Source organism: Lontra canadensis, unplaced genomic scaffold (genome assembly GCF_010015895.1).
Source record: "Lontra canadensis isolate GAN:19392208 unplaced genomic scaffold, GSC_riverotter_1.0 scaffold168, whole genome shotgun sequence".
Lineage (NCBI taxonomy): Eukaryota > Metazoa > Chordata > Mammalia > Carnivora > Mustelidae > Lontra > Lontra canadensis.
In genome coordinates, this window is record NW_022631162.1 from 2054226 (window position 1) to 2073523 (window position 19298).

Here is a 19298-nt window from a genome sequence, read left to right on the forward strand (position 1 = left end):
GGGGGCCGTGCTCTGAGGCTTCTTTCTTTGGGGGTCAGACAGAATAACAAAGATCTAATGAAGAAAAAGCTGAGGCCCTTGGGCCGGAGAGGAGTCAGGTCCAGGAGGAGGAGGGCCAAGAAGAAGGCGGAATGGTGTGGGGAGCAGGAAAAGACGCCACCTGGAGCCCCCTGCCCGGCCACATGCAAGAGGCATGGAAGAGGGCTGGGAGGGGGGCCGGGCTCAGTGAACTCACCCCCTCTCTGTGCTCCCCTCCCCAAGCTGGAGTCCCAACAGGGATTGGCAAGGCACCAACTGCTCAGGCAGCAGATGGGACCCAAGTGTCCCCTCCTGGGGTGGGTGGCATGGCCCACAGAGGCCAGATGGTATTTGCAGTGGGAAGGGAGGGCTGGGTCATGCAGACTAGGTTGTCAACCCCGCAACTACCGCCCTGCCACACACCTCAGCCCCAGGGCAGGGAAGACACAGCTAGCCCTGAGTTTTATAAAATAAGTTTATTCACATTTTAGAAAAACTAATTCTGGGACAGGGAATGGCCTCCCTATGGGCTGGGCATGAGATGGAGAACAGAAGCCCAGAGGGAGGGGTTGGGAAGGGAGGAGTGGGGGATCGGGTCATGTGCCCCACTCTGGGTGGGGGAGATCAAATAAATTAAAGGAAGGGGGACAGAGGGCGATGGGTAGCCAGGCAACCAGAGGTGGTCTTGGAGCTGGGCTGGAAGACAGTCGACACCTGTGAGAACTGGAGAGACAGTGTGGGGTGCACTGAGGACGGAGTCCCCCATGTCTGCTCCTCCCCCAGGTAGGGTGGGAGGGGCAGCTTGCCTCGGGGTGGGGGTGGGGGAGAGACGATGAGGTTGGGGTTCTCTCCTCTCACCTGGGGAGCGAGGGATCACCGTTTTCGCAGCCTCTTCATGAAGCAGCAGGTGATGGTGCCAAGGACGGTGGCGCCGGTGACTAGGGCGACCCCAGCACCCACCAGCAGGGGCACAAACAGGGTGTCCAGGGCTGGGTGAGAGTGGATGGCTCTGTTCAGCCTGGGGTAGGGCGCTGCCCGGCATCCACTGCCACGCCTGCTCCCCCCGACGCCTTCTCTAGCGGGCTGTGGGACCTGCGTCCCCCATTCACCGACAGCCTGCCCCTGCCCCCTCCATCCTGACTCCGGTCAGTGGGGATGCGGGTGCCAGAAAGAGCGGAAGGTGGGCTTCCGAGACCCTTGGGATGGAGTGCCGTGGAGGAGGAAGGGGGATAGGAGCAGGAGAGGTGCGAACAGGACAGGGCAAAAGAAGGGCTGAATGGGGATGGGGGGCGGAAACCGGGGGTGGGGGTGGGCAGGGGCCACTCACCATGCGTGTAGGGGTACACCGTGACGGGCCCCGAGCGGGCACTGCCGGCCTGGTACCAGCTGTAGTCGGCATGCTGCACCCAGGCGCTGGGGGCACAGTGGTACACGCCTTCATCCTCGGGCCCCAGGCCATGCAGGCGCAGCCGATGGCTCCGGGGCCCCACCAGCTCCACGCTGACGGGGCCTCCTCCGGGCCGGACGCCCAGCTCCGCCACACCGTCCTGGCTCATGCCGCCCACCAGCTGGGCAGGGCCAGAGCTCAGCTCCCCGGCCTCGGGCCGCTCCACCCACCAGCTGGCCGCCAGCCGCAGCCCTGGGGGGCCGCCCCGCACCGAGATGTTGCAGAGCAGGGAAGCCGTCTCGCCGCGGTACACGGTGCCCCCTGCCAGCCAGGCCACGGCCTCCAGCACCACCCCTGCAGAACATGGACGCGGCATCAGTGGGGCACGGGGCTAGGACCACTCCCACCTCCCGAGGAAGAGGAGCAGGAGAGGGAAGCCCGGTGGCCACTGATGCAGGGAGGGGAGATGCCCCGAAACAAAAGGGAAAGCTTCCTTCCCCAAGCCCTGAACCCGGTGGAGGCCCAGCCAGCCCCTCACCTTCCTCCCGCACGTGCACGGGGAGCGGCCGGGAGCGGGCACTGGCGGCTTCCCGAAGCCGAGCCCCAGCCCCTCGGACGTAGGCCTTGGCGAGACAGCGGTAGGTGCCGGCATCCCCCGGGCTGGCGGCCGCCAGCCGCAGGCGGTAGGTTCTGGATGCCACCTTCTCCATGGCAATGTGCCGGCCCTCATAGCCCGGGCCCAGGCTGCCCACACCCTCTGTGTCCAGCTGGGCTACCAGGCGGCCAGGCCCTGGGGCCCCCGCGGGTGCCATCTCCCAGCCCACAGAGTACGCGGCGTGGCGGCCCGGCGGAGGCAGGGCCCCTGACACGTTGCACAGCAGTTCCAAGGGCTCCCCTGGGCCGATCCGACGTTCCCCGGGCCCCACAGCCACCGCCAGCTGGCTGGCTGAAACACAGGACAGGGAAGGGGGGTCACGGAGGCAGGAGGGGAGCACAGAGCCCCGACTCTCCAGCTGTGGTTCCTTCCTCTGCAGCAGCACCGCGGGGTGGCCTGTCTGCCCCTCACAGGGTACGGCCATCCCCACCACCCAAGGCCTCTCCCCTGCTAGCCATGGCCCTCCTGTCTCCACAGCCAAGTCCTGAGCAGAGAAGACCTGCCGGGGGAGGGAAGTGATGTCAACGGGACCCGCTCACTCGGGAAGATGGGCTCCCTGGAGGCAGGCAGTGACCACAGGTGGCCCCCCCTCGGCCACGGTGCCCCCCTCGGCCACATGGCTCCCGGCTCCCACCGTAGGATGCGCGGCACTCACACAGCGTCTGCACGTCCACGTGGGCCAGGACCGCCCTCTTCTCGGCGATCTGGGCCCAGCTGCCGTCAGGGTCCTGAATCCACTCTGCCGCTGTGCAGTGGTAGGTGCCCGCGTCCTCTGCCTGGGCACCCCCCAGCACCATGCGGTACTGCTCAGCCCCCTCCTTGGCCAGCCGCAGCTCCCCGGTGGCCAGCCGCTGGGCATAGGGAGCCCCGGCCTCCACGGCCAAGTCCGGCCGGAGCCCCACCACTTCCTGCAGAGTTGCTCGCCCCACTGGCACCTCAGGCACCGCTCTCCCGAAGGACACGGCCAGGTGCGTGTGCTTCTGCGTGCTCGTCTGCGCCAGGCAGCCCAGCGCCAGCTCCTGCCCCTCGTGCACGGTCAGGCGAGGGGGTGAAATTGGGGCCTGGCGGCCTCGGGGCCCTGGGGGGGCAGCAGACACCTGCAGGGCATCTGGAAGAACTAGAGAGAACAGCTGGAGTGAGGGAGGGCTGGGAGCTGGTGGCCCTCGTCACCGTTCCCAGTGTACAACCTGTCCCCCTGAAGGGACAGCAGTTAGCTCCTCTCGGGCCCAGTTCGTCCCGTACTATTTCTTCCGTGACCCCCTGGTGCCGGGCACAGTGCGGGGCACACAACAGGCGCTCAATAAGTCCTCGCTGAAGCTCACAGCCCAGCCCCTCGCCCACTCACCCCTACGTTTAGAACTAACCCCCATCAGGACCGCAGAGAAGTGGCTCTGTCTTCCTTCTCAGAAGACAAAGAAACGAAAGAGAGCAAGAATGTCACATGGTCCCACTCCTCCAACGCTACCTCCACTTTGCGCCCCCCCGCACCCCCGCATCCCGGAATCTCTAGGAACAGACTCCCTTCACCCTAGCAGGCTCTCCCCAGCAGGGAGGGCAGGGAATGGGCTCCCCCTTTCCCGGGAGGCAGCTCCACAGAGGAGGAAGGCCGACGAGTTGCCAAGAAGAGATCTTGGTTCGAGTCCCAGAATGGCCACTATCCGGGTGGGTGATTTTGTGTGAGCCCCACATGCCGCTGGACCTCGGCTTCCTCACACAACACCTGAGGGGCAGTTAGGTAGGTCCCTCCGGGCCCCGACTCCGTGCCCTTTGGGCAGACGGGCCAGCGCCCAGCCCAGGCCCTACCTCTCAGCTCCACCTTGCCGCTGTAGCTGCCCAGGTAGTGGGCGTCGGTGGACGGCGTGTAGCACTCGTAAATGCCCGCGTCCTGGGCCTGGAGGCGGGCGATCCGGAGCACCACGGCGTCCCCCTGCAGACGCTGCACCTGCACCTCGCCGGCTGCCACGCGGGGCCCGAAGACTGCGTACGAGAACCGGGGGTCCCTGGTACTGACGATGCCCAGCGCTGCCTCGGGCGCCTCGGGCCGGTAGAGGAACCACTCGAAGTCCTGCTGGGCAGGGCCGTCGTAGCTGCTCACGTTGCAGGAGATGGAGACGGCCGTGCCGGCCACTCGGTACAGCGGCCCCTTGGGGACCAGCACCTCCCGGGAGAGGCACTGCACTCCTGTAGGGAAGGGCAGGACAAGCTGGCGATGCCGGGGTCCCCGCTGCCTCTCCTGCTACCAGCACCGCTCTGGACCCCCGCCCGATAAAGGACAGTAAACCTGGGGAAGGGGGGGACCCAGCGGGGGCCCTGCCCTGAGGATCTCAAGCAGGTTATAGACCCGGCTTTGCCTCAGGACCCAGAAACATCCCACTTCTGGCAAAAAGAGGCCCGTCTGCTCTCCCTCCTTGATCCCAGCTGTACCTAGGCTTCCTCCCGTATCTCCCCACTCCCACTGGGTCCAGCCAGTCAGTGGGGCCTTCCAGCTAAGGGATTCTGAGACCCCATGTCCCTCTTCTGTGTTTGAGGGGAGCTGGCAAAATCTTGCACAGAAGGGCGGGTTGGCTCAGCTGTGTCACCTGGACCAGAGGACTCCAGACAATGGAGCCAGTGGCCCGAGCAGGACAGGGCACAGACCCAGCCAGTTCGCACCACACAATGCCCTCCCCCCTCCAGCTGTCCATGAGCTCACTGAGGCTCCCACCCCACCGGGCTGCCCCGAGGCAGCTGAGGCTTGTGGGGCAAGAACCAGCCTCTGCCCTGGCCTCTGGGGGCAGAAGAGCCCCACCCCTCCCCCCAGGGCCTGCCGATCTTCTCGCTGGCCCCACAGATGCACAGCACCCCCTCCCAACTCCCTGACAAAAGCCTTCATTTGCATTTCGTGTGCGGTCACTTATATAAGGTTCCCTCTCTGTTGAGAGGCACAACTCCAGCTGTCCCTTCCCATCTTTCTCTCCAAAATTCTCTTCATCCCACCCCAGCAGATACTCCCGGCTCCCCTGGAGGGCCCTGCTTCTTCCTTCTCTCCTTCCATCCTTCCAAAGCCCCACGGGATAGGATCCCAGAACGCCACACCATAGGACAGAGGACTGCGTCAGCCTCCTGCCTCCATTTTACAGATGAGAAATGTAAGGGAAGAGAAGAATAATGTCTTGACCAAGATCCTATTGTCCTTAGATGGCTTCCACAGCCCCCTGCAGAGGGACAGTCCAGGGAGGAAGACAGGGAAACTCCCAGGGGAGGCCCAAGGGCACTGACCTCACCAACCAGAACGTCTGTCACTCCCGGGGGCATACCTAGGGCATGCCCCCTAGGTATGCCCCCCTAGGTATGCCTTTCTGCAGAGGCTGGAGGAAAACACCAAGTCTGTGGTCAAACTCTGTCCTCCAGCCCCTCCAGAAGTGACCCCCTTCCCACCTGAGCTGGGCTCTTAGCCCCTTCTTTCTGTGGCTGAGTCCAGGGAGGAGGAAGGCACCTGTCGTCTGGTTAACGCACGTGGTGGGCCTCAAGAGGTTGGGACCCAGCCCCTTCCCCAGCCGAACTGACACGTCCCTTCCTCTCCCAGGCAGGTATCTATTCCAAGGGCGAGTGAGTGTGTGACTCAGGAGGGCCCTGCCCCAGGGCATTTCATAATCTCAGTGATGGTGGAGACAGTGGCGCTGACACCTTTGGGCCTCCGGGCAGACTCTGCTCAGAAGGGCCCCCTCCCACCTTTCCGGCTCCACGGCTGCTGAAGCCTGGAGATCCCCATGGGAAAGTTGGCCAGCCAGGCCGCCTTAGGAAACCAGCTGCCAGCCAGCTCTCTCCCCAGCCAGAGAGAGAAGGCGGGGCAGAGACCTGCTCTGCAGTTAGTCGGATCTGAGTTCAAAGCCAAGCCCCAACCACGCTCACAAGGCGGGTTCTCTGGAGCAAACCACTTTCTCTTCCTCCTCTTCAGAATGAAGGCGAGCGCCTGCACGCAGTGGGCCCGCAGCTCTCCGCAACTCTTTGCAGACACCGCACTTCCCCACCCCTGGGGCTCCTCCACTCCACGCTGCCCACTGGGGACAGCGGCCACTTGCTAGGCAACTGGGCCCCACAGCAACGTCCTCCTGCCTCCCACCCGGGGCCCCAGGGAGAGGCCTCGTCCTAGTTCCCCAGAGCCCAGGGACCTATGGAGCTGGGGGCGGGGGGGCGGTGGCGGAGGCTCTGCTTGGCGCTGCTGGGGAGCTCTGCTCTGGAAACAGGCTGCTGGGGCTACGTCAGCCCGCGCCTTGCCGATGGCAGCTGTGAATCCGGGTGCCCCACTCTGCGCTCTTATTTCAAGGGCTTCAGCCTCCCGAACATCTGCACAGGTGGCCTCCCTGTCTCGAAGCCATGCTCCTCCCCAGACCACCCCTGAAGGGAACCCTCCAGTCTAGACCAAAAGCCACTGCGTGGTCAGGGACTCTCCTGCATCCGGGCAGCTGGGGCCAGAACACCTCACCAGGAACCCCCCCCCCCCCCCCAGACACAAGGTACTTGGAGATCGGGCATCAGTCACCATGGAGCCTGGCTTCTCCTGGGGTAGCGAAGCAGGGACCAAGGGAGTGTGATGAGCGGGGGAGGCTACAGAACCCAGTGCGACCCCAGAGAGGGAAAGTAGGCAAAGGGAGACCCTGCCCAGAGTGGAGATGGGGGTAACAGGGGTAACTGCCCCAAACCTCAGAAGATAAAGTCGGGGAGGGGAACCGTTTGGGGAGACTGAACTTCAAAGATCAGGGGCAGAACCGGCCCCTGGGCCTCCAGCCAACTCCGGGCAATTACGAAGCCGGGCTAGCACTGCCCACGCAGGGCGGGCACCCAGCGCTGGGCCTCAAGCTGAGCGTGGGGCGCAGGGAGTCGCAGCATTTGGGCGCAGCGACCCCCGGACCTGAGTATGGCGGCTGAGAAGTGGGGCTGGCCCCGCGGCCTGGAGGTGGCACCTCGGTGGGTCCTCGCTGGGCCCCAGCCGGGGGCCTAGGGCTGGGGGCTGGCTCCGCGGGCAGCCACTCAGGACAGCTGGGCGCTGAGCCGGGGAGGCTCGAGGCGCCCCTGACGGAGTAGCGGGTGCTAGGGGCTCCGAAACGCCGGGGGGGCGGGCCGGGCTGGGCGCCGGGAGGCAGGCACCTGCCGGTGGGGCGGGGGGCCGGGACGGGGGCCGGCTTACCCAGCATTAGCAGCAGCAGCGGCGGCGGCAGCCGCGGCGAGGGACGGAGGGCGCCCATCCTGCGCGGCCGGCTTTGGGGAGGCTCCGGGGGTCGGCGCGGGCTCTGGGTGGAGGGGAACTGGGGGGGCGCATGCCCGGGTAGGGGACACGAAGCCGAGCAGCAGCAAGGCGTGAGTGCACCGAGCCTAGGCGAGCGGCGCGGGAGCTTCCGAGTCCCCCCCTTCCCCCTCCTCTTCCTGCCGCTTTCCCTCCTTCCGCGGAGACTCGGGAGACCGTTCGCGCCCCGCCCCGCCCAAGCCCCGCCCCGCCCAAGCCCCGCCCCGCCGCCCCACCGCCCCGCCTGACCCTGGCCCCGCCCCGGCGCCCGGGCTCCGCCCCGCCCCGCCCCGGTCTCGGTCCCAGCCCCGCCCAGGCACCCCTCCTCCACCCCCAGCACCACGGACCCACTCCGACCTCTGCTCTGTTTCCGCCCCGCTCCCCGACCCCGGACCGGTTCAGACCCCGCTCCCCGACCCTGGGCCCCGGGCCCCGGATCCCGGATCCGATCTGACCCGGGACCCCGGCCCCGACCAGCCCCGACCCCGGGCCTGCCCAGACCCCAGCCCTGGTCCGCCCACCTCGGTCCGGGCTCCGCCCCAACCTTGGCTTCAGCCGCGATCCGACCCCGGACCCCGGCCCGGACCGCCCCAACTTCGGTCTCCGCTGCGCCCGGACTCCGGCCGACGCAAAGGGGCGGCACCTGGGCTCGGCCCAGACTCTACCCAGCCGCCCGCCCCCACCCTGCGTCTGCCGGCCTTTCCCTCTGAGACGTGGGTGCAGGGGCCTCGGGGTCGGTCAGGGGACCGGCCACGCCATTAGGGTTCAGGTGTTTGCCCGGGGCCGCTAGGCCTCGCTGCCAGACCCGCTCAAGTGGCCGTGGGCGGGACCCAGGAGTTACGGGATGCCAGGGCCTGGGGTGAAGGGCGCTGCTGGGCCTCGCGAAGTCCCCGGAGACCTGCTGGTCAGCCCCTCCGGCAGAACCAGAGGGAGTGGGGCAGGGGAGGGCGCCGTCTGGGCGCCGTCTGGGCGTGTTGGTTGGACATCCCACAAGTTGGCTAACTCCCTTCCACCTGCTTCCTCGTGGGCACGTGAAGGTGGGATGACATCCACCCCAAAGGGCTTCTGTGACGATTAACTGAGATAATGTCCGTGAGGTTCTTGGCCCGGGATAACACGGAATAGGAGACGGGGTGTAATGGGGTTTGTTTGTGGTTTTGAGTGATTCTTTAAACCGCTTCCTGAGGGGTTCTGTTTAGCCTTAGGAGCAGCGAAGCGATAGGTGAGGGAGTGGATTTCCCGTGGGAAGAGACAGACATCCCCGGCCCTGGGGAGAGTGGGCCTGGCCTGGAGGTGCGAGGACCGGAGAAGGTGGGGAGTGGGGAACCGCAGGAAGGGTGGGGTCAGAGGGAGAAGGGGCGGCCAGGTCTACAAAGCCAGGTCTGTCAAAGGGGCGGTCCCTGGGACGTGACCCCAGAGCTCCTCTAGCACCTTCACCCTCTAACCCCTACCTGCCCAGGCTCCTCCTCACAACGTCTCATTCCCTCCCCTCCCCCTTTTGCAGAGAAGGAAACTGAGGCTTCAAGAGGAAAAGTGGCAGAGCCCAGACCAGATCTTCCTTGGATGCAGCCAGTGCCTGGCTCAAAGTAAGGGCTCGTTGGAAGCCACATTCAGAGACCAGAGAAACTCTGAAGCAGAGTGCTCCTTCTGGCAAAGGACGGCCCTCCCAGCGCTCCCAGGACTGGCCCGGGAACAGGGCAACAGGATGCCTTCCTCCCACTTCCACATGTTCACAGCCCGATTGCTCCAGATCCACTTCACCTAAATCGATCCACAGGTCAGACTGAGCTGTGTGAAGGTGGAAAGGTGTAGGGCAGCTTGGGAGGAAAAACACGGTCCCTTTATTTGGGAGCAAAGCAGACTTCTGCTTCCTGATGCTTGAGAGATGGGCGACATTGCCATCTGTCCTCATCCCAGTAGATGCCATAAATTATGGGAAACAAACATGGTAAGGCCCTTTTGGACATTATTTTTAGTCTTTACAGTGTATCTTGTCAGATGGTGTCATTTAACAGATGAGAAACTGAAGGTTCAGAGACTTAAACATTTTCTCCAACGCCACACAGCTTTTAAGTGGCCAGTGTCTGATGAGCTCAGGCCCATCTGTCCCCAGAGCCCCAAATCTTCCCACATCCCATTGTCTCTCCTCCAAAGCTGCTTCATCCTGTAAACTCCGTCATTCAGCAAACACTGATTAGGCCAGGCCTGGTACTGGACACTGGAGATGATGTGGTCAGCATGGCCCGCATGGTCCCCTGCCTTGAGGGAACATACCGTCGTGCCAGGGAGACACCCCGTAAGCAAGTAATAACCAAGCCCCCAGTATGAGTGTGATGAGATGGGACACTCAGGTTGTTGAGGACACCCTAGGACATGGGGCTGGGCAGGAGCTGGAGCAGGTAGGTGTTGAGGGCTGGGCTGGTGTTTCCCGTGGGGCTGAGGTCCTGGGAGAACCAGATTCTTCCACGCACGCCCCTCCCCAGACTGGGAGTTCTGGAGGCTGCCAGCAGGAGGAGCCCGCAGCCCAGGCCTGAGTCCAGCTTAGCCGCTTATGTAACTGGGACTGCTGGGGGGAGGAGAGCAGAGCCCAGGCACCAGGCGCGTCACACAAGGGACAGACGCACGTACTCACCATAACACAGAGGGACCTCATACAGAGAGACGTCACTCACACGTCCCAACACAGAGACACACACGCACACACACACGCACACATGCACACACACATGCTGCTGGGAAGCTATAGCCTACAGACTGGACAGTGCTCCTGCCCCCTCCCCAGTTGGCCCATTAAAAGCCACACGGGCGTGCCTGGCACCAGCACTGTGGCTGATGCTTGTGGAGGGGGCAGCAGAGAAAGGAGGGAGGCAGCCTGAGACAGAAAGGAGGGAGCCTGAGATGGCAGAGAGACACAGGTCCAGCAGTGGCCACGGGGGTGGGGAGGGGGCGGTCATCACTATGCCATCACCAGCTGCCCAGTCACCCTCCAGGTATCCCTGGCGGGGGGTGGGGGGGAGCACACATCAGACACCAGGCCTCTGGTTCACGGGTTTATGTAATTCCTCCTCAAGAGGACAGATAGACACACGAGACTCCAAGGCGGCTGTGAGGCATCCTGTGTCCTGCATGTCGTTGAAGATCATTGAGACCCACGCTGGGCCTTAAAGCACCTCTTGTTTTGACGGAGGCGTCACACATCATGGTCACAGCCATGAAGACACGGTTCTCTGAGAGGCCCAGTCAAAGTCAGGACCGTTAACGTATTCTGACCTGTGTCAGGTGTGTATTTTCATCTCATTTAAACGCTGGCCAGAACCTGGGGCGGTAGGTGCCGTTATAACCCCCGGGAAGAAACAGGTGCCCAGAAGCTTTGGTGCGTGTCCAAGGTGAACGGATCGGCTAATGTCCAAACTTGGATTTGAGCGTCGGATTTTCTCGGTGTGGAGGGGCCCGTGCTCCTGCCCCTGGCACGGGGATTCTTGGAGACAGATATGGACCCAGGACGCACAGGCACAGCCCCAGCTGTGGACACAGGTGCTGCCTTGAAGACGATGCCACACGCATCGAAGACACAGACACACGTACCCTCCAGACAACAGACAGACATGCGGAAACCCCACACACGCACGCAGAGTACGGAGCGCACTCTCTCTCTTCATGGTGCATAAATCCCAGCTCGGCGCGGCTAAGGGTCCCACAGAAGAAGGTCCTGTGACCTGTGTGTGTTTGTGAGGCCCTCAGCCATCCTGCCTGATGAGCCACATTTTCCCACCCTCCCAAGAAAGGGAAAATTCTCTCTGCCAACTTGCTGAGAGGCTCGGGCAAAGAGATGAGACAGAGGTAGAGCCAAAACTTACCTTCACCTCAGCTCAGGTGGAAACAGAGACATCCCCATGGGGACCGAGACGCACACTCACGGAACCTCAGAGCCATCTCCCGCACCCACACACAGACACACGGGACTCGTTTCTCCTTCCTCCCCTGCACTGCATCCTCATGATGTCCTCTGGAGGTAGTGTGTGTGTGTGTGTGTGTGTGTGTCCACTCCTTGAACCCTCCTCTTGTCCCGGCTGAGCCCACACTCCTTCCCCACGTCTCAGAGCCCACATGGACAACTGTTCAAGAACATAAGCACCCCAGTGCGGCTGCTGGCCTCCACATGACCCAGCTCTAACTCCCAGCAAGGCCGTGCCATTTCTCTCTGCAGGATTAGCGCCAGCCGCAGCCCATTCCCAAATGCCAAGGACAGATCCCTCTGAGCCGGGATCCCCTCACCCTCCGTCCCCTCCCCGGTCCCAGAGGGCTGGGTGCCTGGGCTCTGCCCGGGAGGCACCCCCCCCCAGCCCACTGATGGCGCAGACAACTATGTGGAGGGTAGCCCCCAGCGCAGGCAGCCCCCACTGGATGAATCTCTTCTCCAACCCAGTGGCCTGGGGCGGGGGCGGGGGAGGGACCCAGGACAGAAGAGGGCAGCGGCTTGCCAGACAGAGGTTTGTGGGCTGCGGGGGACAGGAGGTGGTTAGCACCAGGTGGCTGCTCTGAGTCACTGAGGTTGAGCAAGGGCTAGACGGGGAGAACAGGTCATTTACGAGTTTGCGCCCAACCAGCCCTGAGCTGGGGAGGGGGGGCTGTTGCCAGTGCTTCCTGTGCACCTGCTTTTTGCTGGCTCTACGCTGAGCAGCCGACTCTCACTCAGTCCTGCGGCACCGCCCGGGGCAAGGACTCTTGTGGCCTGTGCTGCCGACGGGAAAGGGGGCCCAGAGAGGTTGTGCAAGTTATCCAAGGTCACTTGGCTGAAGGGCAGCACCGAGCTTCAAATGCAAACCATCCGACTCTGGAACATTCTTCCTCCTGCTTCCCTGGCCTGCATGCGCTTACTCATATACACAAGCGCAAGAGCTCTCGGGCGTGCCCACGCACACACACCTGGTGCCTACGAACCTTCTGAAAGAGCTTTTCCACCAGCGTAACCTCCAGCTGCCAGCACCCCGTGGGCGCTCCGTAAATATTTGTGGAATAAATGGGTGTGATGCTGGAGGCCCAGGGAGAGGGCACTCAGCAAGAGAGCGTGTGTGTGTGTGCGCGCGCGCACATATGTTCCTGTGCATGTGGGGGGCGGGTGGCCGGGGGGGTGGCCCAGGATTTCCACACACACACACAGCCCTCTAGAGCTGGAATGGTATTGAAGGCTCCCTTCTGACTCTGGGTCTCAGCCCCTTAGAGCGCCCTGGGTGGGGACGAGAAGGGACCCAGGGTGCACGGGGTTCCTTCGGTGGGAGGAGGTCTTCACTTTTCCCTCTCGTCAGGATGGGGAACACGAGGAGCGGTCTGGGAAAAGCCACCAAGCCACGTGAGCCCGCTGTGCTCCCGCTTGTCCCCATTCCTGCCCGGGTGCCCCATGCTCTTCCTGGGCCCCCACCTGACGGCCCCTAGCTCCCCTGTTGTGCACACCTGAGCTCCCCAGGAGCTGGCACCCCTTGGCCCTCCTGGCTGAAGAACGCGGACAATTCCCCCTTTTCCCGAGTCCAACTGAGACGAGGGTGGAATTTTTCCAAAGGCTCTCTGTTGGGAAAATGAAGAGAAAACAAATCCAGAAATAAAAATTACAAAAACAAAGCAGCAGATGGGCCAGCGGGGGCGAAAGCGTGGGCCATGGGAGAGCGGGGCCCAGAGTCCTGATGCTGACGTGACCCTCCCCTGGCTCCCAGCACCCTGTCCCCAGCTCTTGGGTGGCATTTCCTGCTCTGCCCCGCCATTCCAGGCCTTGCTTCTATCTGCCTCTCCGTCTTGGCTGTGAACTTCCCAAGGCCACTGCTGGCTCTTCTCGGCTCTGCCCCCGCGCCCGGCACAGTGCCTCGCAAGGAGGGGAAGCTCCATGGACATTGGCCAAGTGATTGAGCAAGTGTGTGAGCACATTGGGGAGTGAGAGAGGGAAGCCAGGTGTCTCCTCTTGGGTGGCCAGATCACCTCACGGAGGGCGCTGTTCCTGCCTCTGGAGCTCGTCTTACCCTTGAAAAGCAAGGGCACCGATACTGGTTCACGCTGTTAAGGAAGCGAGCTCGGAGGAGCAAGAGCTCTGCCTAGCGAGCGGCGACCACGCTGCCACGCGCCTCTTGCTAGGACGGGCCATCCTCCCGAGAAGGAGCTGGTGTCTGGGGGAGCAAGGAGGGTGCAGGTCCAGGCAGCTGGCAGGACAGGGTGATGGGGTGACACTCAGGCATGAGGTGTTGGTGCTGAGGACACCAGCTCCCGAGCCAGACGTCCCAGAGTGAACGCAGGATTTCTCTCCCAAACCGTTGCCTTCGAATCTGGACCCTGATTTTAGTTAACTTTGTATCCACGTCCATCCCCGCCCCGCAACGTGACATACGATCCATCGCCAAATCCTGAAAGTCTGCCTCCCAGAGGCCCTTCCTCCTCGTCGGATGGCCCGTCTTGTTGCGGACCCTCACCCCCTCTTGGCTGAACTGTTGCGGGAACCACCTACCTGTCTCTCCCTTTCAGTGCGACACCCCTGCCCCGCCCAGGCATGCACCTGCAGGCCCGGGAGCCTTCCCAGAGCATTCCGCTCCCGCTCACAACGCGGAAATGCCTCTGTACCCGCATTTCCAACAGAGGTGCCTCCCCTTCCCTATGGTTAACAAGCGCCCCGGGTGATCGTTCCCACCAGAGCCCGGCAGGAATCACTGGTATTTGAAAGGCCCCCATGAAATGGCTCACACACCCACTCCCAGGGTGGGCTCTCCTGTTTCCTCTTTGCCCACAGGGCGCTCCGGGCTGAGCCCACGTGGTTCCCGCTACCTGGCTTGTGCTCTGGTGCTCAGAGCCGAATCCTGCCCGTGTGTCAAGGCCCAACTAGAATGCCGCCTCCTCTGGAAGGCCTCCTAGTTCCTCCTACTGAGAAGCCCCTCCCCTCTCTGAGCTCCCATCACCCTGTAAACCAGTGGGGTGCAGCCTGAGCCAGCCCTGCGGGGCTCAGCACGCATGCTCGGAGGCAGCACTGTTCCTTCCCTTTATCTTCGGGGCGCCCGTCCCCCGCCATCGCACAGCGGGGCTTCTGTGGATGCCATCCCGGAGACGGAAGACCAGAGATGATCTCTCTCTCTGTGTCCTCGCAGTGCCGAAGTTCCATGTGCGGTTTCTGGAGCCAGCCTGCCTGGGCTTGAGTCCCCCTGCCCTGGTTGGGTCAGCTCAGGATCCTCGTGCCTCCGTTTCCCTATCTAGGAAAGAGAGTTGTTACGAGGACCCAATCAGGTAACACGTGGAAATTGCCCCAATGCTAATCTGGCACCTTAGTAACCGTCACTCCCATGAACTAGATAGAGATCCTGGAGGCAGTCTGGCTCTGTGGCTCTCACCCCTGCCTGCCCATGGAATCCTTTGGGGACACCAATGCCTGGGCCTCACCTCTGACCAGTTACAGTGCGTCCACAGGGGTGCGGCCCAGGCGTGACCCTGTAGACACAGGCAGGGGTGAGAGCCCTGCCCAGCCCGCCCCGCCCCCCGCCTTTATCGATGGGAGTCTGAGGACCACTCAGGCTCGCAGCTGCTAATGACTGAGCCAGTCCTGCATGGCCAGCCCATGGCCCGCCTTGGCTCCCCTATCTTTGCGGCGGGGGAATGCCCAGGTGGGAGACAGAGCCCAGGCCCCCACCCAGTCCTGCTTGGCAGACATGGAGGTGAAGAAGTAAGGGAGCTGGAGGAAATGGGGAGTCGACCCCAAGGGCTAGGGGCTGGCCTTGAGGAGACCAGGTCAAGGGGCGGGGTAGTGGGAGAAAACCAGGGTGACTATGTGGCATGGGACTGGACTGGGACAGAAGGACCGTGAGGGTGGGAGCCTTGTTGGCCTCGACTGGAAGAGTCTCTGCTGTCCCCCGTACGGAATGGGGCAGCCCACGCTCAGCCAGTGCTTGGCAAATGCTGGAAGAACGTCAGAATGACGTGGTGCCCCCCAAAACGACCCAGGGCTGCTGAGTCGGGGAGTGCTCACATTCCCCAGCAGGCAGCGCTGAGAGCCCCCAGCAGGAGCTCAAGAGTGAAAGCGTCCCGACTTCGAGAGGAACCAAGGCACAGAGGAGGCCAAACTCCCTGAAGCCCCTAGAAGGGCTCCCTACGTGGGAACAAGGCTGGGCCCCGTGTGCCAGATGTTTGCAGGGCGCCCTCTCCGGGCCCAGCGTCTGGCAGGCCAGCGGGGACAGGAAGACCCGCAGAGCCGCATCCTGGGCCAAGTGGAGGGGGCCTGGTACGGGAAGCAGGAGGTAGGAAGGGGGAGGCTGGGCACCAAGCTGCCTCTCGATAGGGGGAACAGGGAGGTGGGGTGCTCTGGGCCAGTGGCTGGGTCAGATCTCCGGCCAAAGCAAACCTGCCTCAGGAGGCCGGAGGGCCTCTCCCTCCCAGTCCGGATGGAATCAAAGGCAAACAGGAACCCTAGAGGGCCCAGCTGTGACCCCTGACCCCCAAACTCAGCGAGGTCCATTAACCCCCGGCACCCCGTCACCCCGAACATATTTTTCCAGCCCAAAGAATCTCTGGAAACAGACTACTCTGGTATTTGCCGATCACATGCAGGCCAAGCGATGTCAGGTTTCCGCCGCCTCACCCGCAGGCCTGCCCTGTCCCCTTCCTACCTCGCACGGCAGCTCTTGGTTAGAAACAAGGTAATCCTGGTCCCAGCCCCGAGCCCCTCCCTACCTCTGTGCCAAGAGTCAAAGCAGTCACACTCCTTTTTGTGGGTCACACTGGTCAACAAAATGGGGGCACCTGCCCCCTCAGCTCCCGCTCTGAACCCCGGTCTCCAGACGGTGAGTTAGCACACAGACACAGCTACGTGTGATTTCTCCCATTCACCTGAGCTGAGCCATGAGCTGGGGAGAAGGTAACCTGGAGTCTGGGGGCTCAGATTTTCCAGCTCTGCCCCTTGTCCTTCAGAGCAAGGAGCAAGCCCAGAGTAGGGGCACGTCTGATCCCGGGTCAGTCCGCGGCTTGGGCCTAGCAGGACCGGCTTCAAGGAGTGCAGGCAGGATGGTCGGAAGACAGGGTACAGGGACCACCGTGCTTGGGCAGGAAGGTTGGCATGGGCAAGCTGAGCTCTCCAGACCCAGACAGCAGGGCAGAGAGATGGAGGAAAAGTCTAGGTGTTCTTTCCTCCATTCTCTGCATTCTTTATCATACGGCGTTAACAATAAAAAGGATAATAAAAAATCATCTGGGGGGAAAGATTAAAGACAACAGAAGCGAGGAGAGGCCAAGAAAGAGGGTCTTAGAATCTATTTCGAGTAGATTGGAAAGAAAGACCAGAAAGAAGACAGAGGATCTGGCATCAAGGGAGAGACAGAGAGAGAATCCAACACTGGCCTTGTGGTCCAGTGGGGAAACTGAGGCAGCAGCAGGCGGCAGCCAGGCACTCTGTGGCTCTGAGCCCAACCTTTCTACCACAAGGTCGCCGCCTCTTGCGGGAAGTGGGAAAAGAGGCCTGGAGAGGAAGCAAAGTGAAAGGGACCTTATTGGACACTTGTCAGGGCCACTCCAGGCCTTTCCAGGTTTCCCATCCATGCTGTCCCCCCAGGCATGCCTCCCCTTGGAAAGAGAAAATTCCTTCTGTCCCTAATGAGGCCCTGGAAGCCTGGTGGGGAAGAACAAGAGCCCAGGTCCTGAAGAAGGATGGGGGGGTCTTTCAGGGGATGGAAGAAGGAGAGAAAGGGAGACCCCTAAGAGGGCCAGCCTTAGGAGGACTGCGGAGCTGGGCCCCACGTGGGGACTGGGGCAGAGAAGCGGGGTGAGGGGTGGAGGAGGACGGTGCGGGGGGACAGAGTCTCCCAAGCGTCCCTTCATCCCCCCTCCCTCCTCCACTCTCTTTCATGATCTTGAAACAACCTTCAAGTCTGGGCCAGAGGCCCCAGGAGGCTAGTCACTTAGGAAACAGAACTGTTTCTGGGAGACCTTGAGGGCCCATCTGCAGCTGAGCGTCCTCCCCGCCCCCTCATGCACACGCACTTTCTCCCAGGGACGCTCACGTACGCCGCGCGGGCTCTGCCCCAGCACTCTGGCTCACACGACCCGGCAGCCAGGACCCGCGCCCTCCACGTGCGAACCAGTGCCGCCTCTGCGGTCTCGCTGGGCTCGTGCTTCCGATTTTCCTCGTGGTGCCTCACACCTCCCCTTCCCCACACTCGGGTCCCCACACGGTCGTGCCCCTCGCTCATAACACGCACACTCAGGCACACTCACGCACGCACGCTCATACACACCCCTGCTCCCCACGTCTCCCGGCGCCAACCAAACGCCTGACTTAGGACCACCCATCGTCTCCCAGACCCACTCTCCAGCCAGGCCCCGGCCCTCCACCTCCTGCTTTCAAGTCGTCCCTACTCTCCACTCTGTCCCTCTGACTTCTGGGGCCTTGATCCCAACTGACCGCTGGCTATCTATACAGGCAGCAGCCCAGCCAAGGCGCCCCAGATCAAGGGGCCAGATGTCCACACCCTACCCATGTCCTGGAGACTGAGGTCCACGCTGGAGGAGAGGGGGTGGACTCCCAGGGCCTCCCTGTCGCCCAGGCAGAGAGGGTGGTCAGGGAGGTTTGGGTGAGGAATGGGACCCAGGGGGTCCTCTCCAGGCTTTCTTTTGTCTGAGCCCCAAATGCGTAAGCCACATCGCCCTGGGGCCACACGCTAGCCCCGGTGCGGGGTATGGCCTGAGCCCCCACCGGGCTGGACGGGCAAAGGGAGGACACAGTCCTTTCCGGGATGGGCCTGGCCACAGGGACCAGAGCCAGGGCCTTGGAAGGACTGGGCAGCCCTGGGCAGTGCCAGCAGGGGTGAGGGTGGGGGAGCAAGCTCAGGGCCGGGTGCCTGAGGCCCACGCGCCTGCGGGCTCTGGGCTGGCTTGCCCTCCCATCTCATCTTGCACCCTAGAGAGTGCGGGGCAGAGACAAGGGATTCCAAGCCCAGAACCAAGGAGCAAGAGCCTCCTACTTCCCAAGGGACCCTCTCACCACCCTCCCAACTCCCCCCACCCCTGCCGCCCCAGTCCAGGGCAAGGCTGCCCCGCTGCTGAGCCACCAGCCACCCACGGCCTCTTCTCCAGGGTCTTCTTCCCTGGGCCTCCCCTCCTAATGTCTAAACACAAGCCTTCAGGCTGTGTCTTCACCAGCTTCTCTCTCTCTCCTGTCCACACCAGGGCTTGGACCAGGATCTGCTTTTCCCTTGCTCCCCCCATGGCCTGTTCTCCCCCAGGCTCAAATTCAAGGGCAGAAGGTGTCTGCCCCATCCTGCCCATCCCCCAGCTGTAACCCAAGAGGAGAAGGGGGGCGGAAGCGGGCCGTGACCTTCCGGATCCCCGTCGTGGAAAATCCCAAGTGCAGGCCCGGAGGGGGCAGTTATGTGGGGAATTCAGGCCTGAGCCCTGACAGTGGATTTGCTGGAGAGGTGGATAAGCCCTCTGTAGGGAGTTCCCTCTGGGGCCCGAGAGGACTGGCTTGCTGGGCCCTCCTTCCCTCCTAGCTTTTAGGGCCCAGGGTTCTCAGACCTGCCCCCACTGCACTGGCTTTCCTCCACTCCATCTCTGTGCCCAGAGAAATGGGGACACTCCAGGAGAATTCTGTCCTCCTTCTGCTCCCAGATGGCGGGGACGGGCGTTTTTCTCCTCTCTCTGCCCCTGCTGGTCTCCCCTTCCCCTCTTTGTCCCTCATGCTTTGCCTTTTTTATTAACTGGTCCTGTTCCAGCTCATCTCTACCCTGTTTCCAACTGGTATAAGGTTACAGGCGCCCCTCCCAGCCCCAAGGCCCCCTCCCCACTCCCAGAACCTTCTTCGGGCTTCTCCCCTGCTTCACTGCAGATAGGCCTCTCCTCGGTCTAACACGGGGCTGCCAGTTAGCCTGGCCCTCGCCACTGGAGGAAGGAGGCAACCACCTCCTCTCTGGTTCCCAGGCCTGGCCCTTATTACGACGTTGACCTCCATATACCTCTGAGAAACT

At 62.7% G+C, this 19298-nt stretch overlaps 1 protein-coding gene across 1 annotated transcript; it reads right to left on the minus strand.

Moving 5' to 3' along the window:
• Positions 1–475: 475 nt before the first annotated feature.
• On the minus strand, positions 476–7524 carry IGSF8 (immunoglobulin superfamily member 8). The gene is made up of 7 exons (XM_032845624.1): positions 7228–7524; positions 3864–4241; positions 2716–3177; positions 1944–2351; positions 1346–1759; positions 877–1007; positions 476–741 (listed from the first exon to the last, which is right to left on the minus strand). Exons 1-6 carry the CDS (start codon positions 7283–7285, stop codon positions 892–894), a joined length of 1836 nt encoding a protein of 611 aa, XP_032701515.1. The 5' UTR covers positions 7286–7524; the 3' UTR covers positions 476–741; positions 877–891.
• Between the last annotated feature and the right edge of the window lie 11774 nt (positions 7525–19298).

Bases quoted from the DNA above. Each gene is read 5' to 3' on its own strand.
- IGSF8 (XM_032845624.1), bottom strand. From the start codon at position 7,285: ATGGGCGCCCTCCGTCCCTCGCCGCGGCTGCCGCCGCCGCTGCTGCTG. The intron at 2,352-2,715 runs GTGAGTGCCGCG...CCTGTGTTTCAG, and splicing joins CGTGGACGTGCAGACGCTGT to CCAGCCAGCTGGCGGTGGCT. The intron at 1,008-1,345 runs GTGAGTGGCCCC...ACTCTCACCCAG, and splicing joins GGTGTACCCCTACACGCATG to CCCTGGACACCCTGTTTGTG.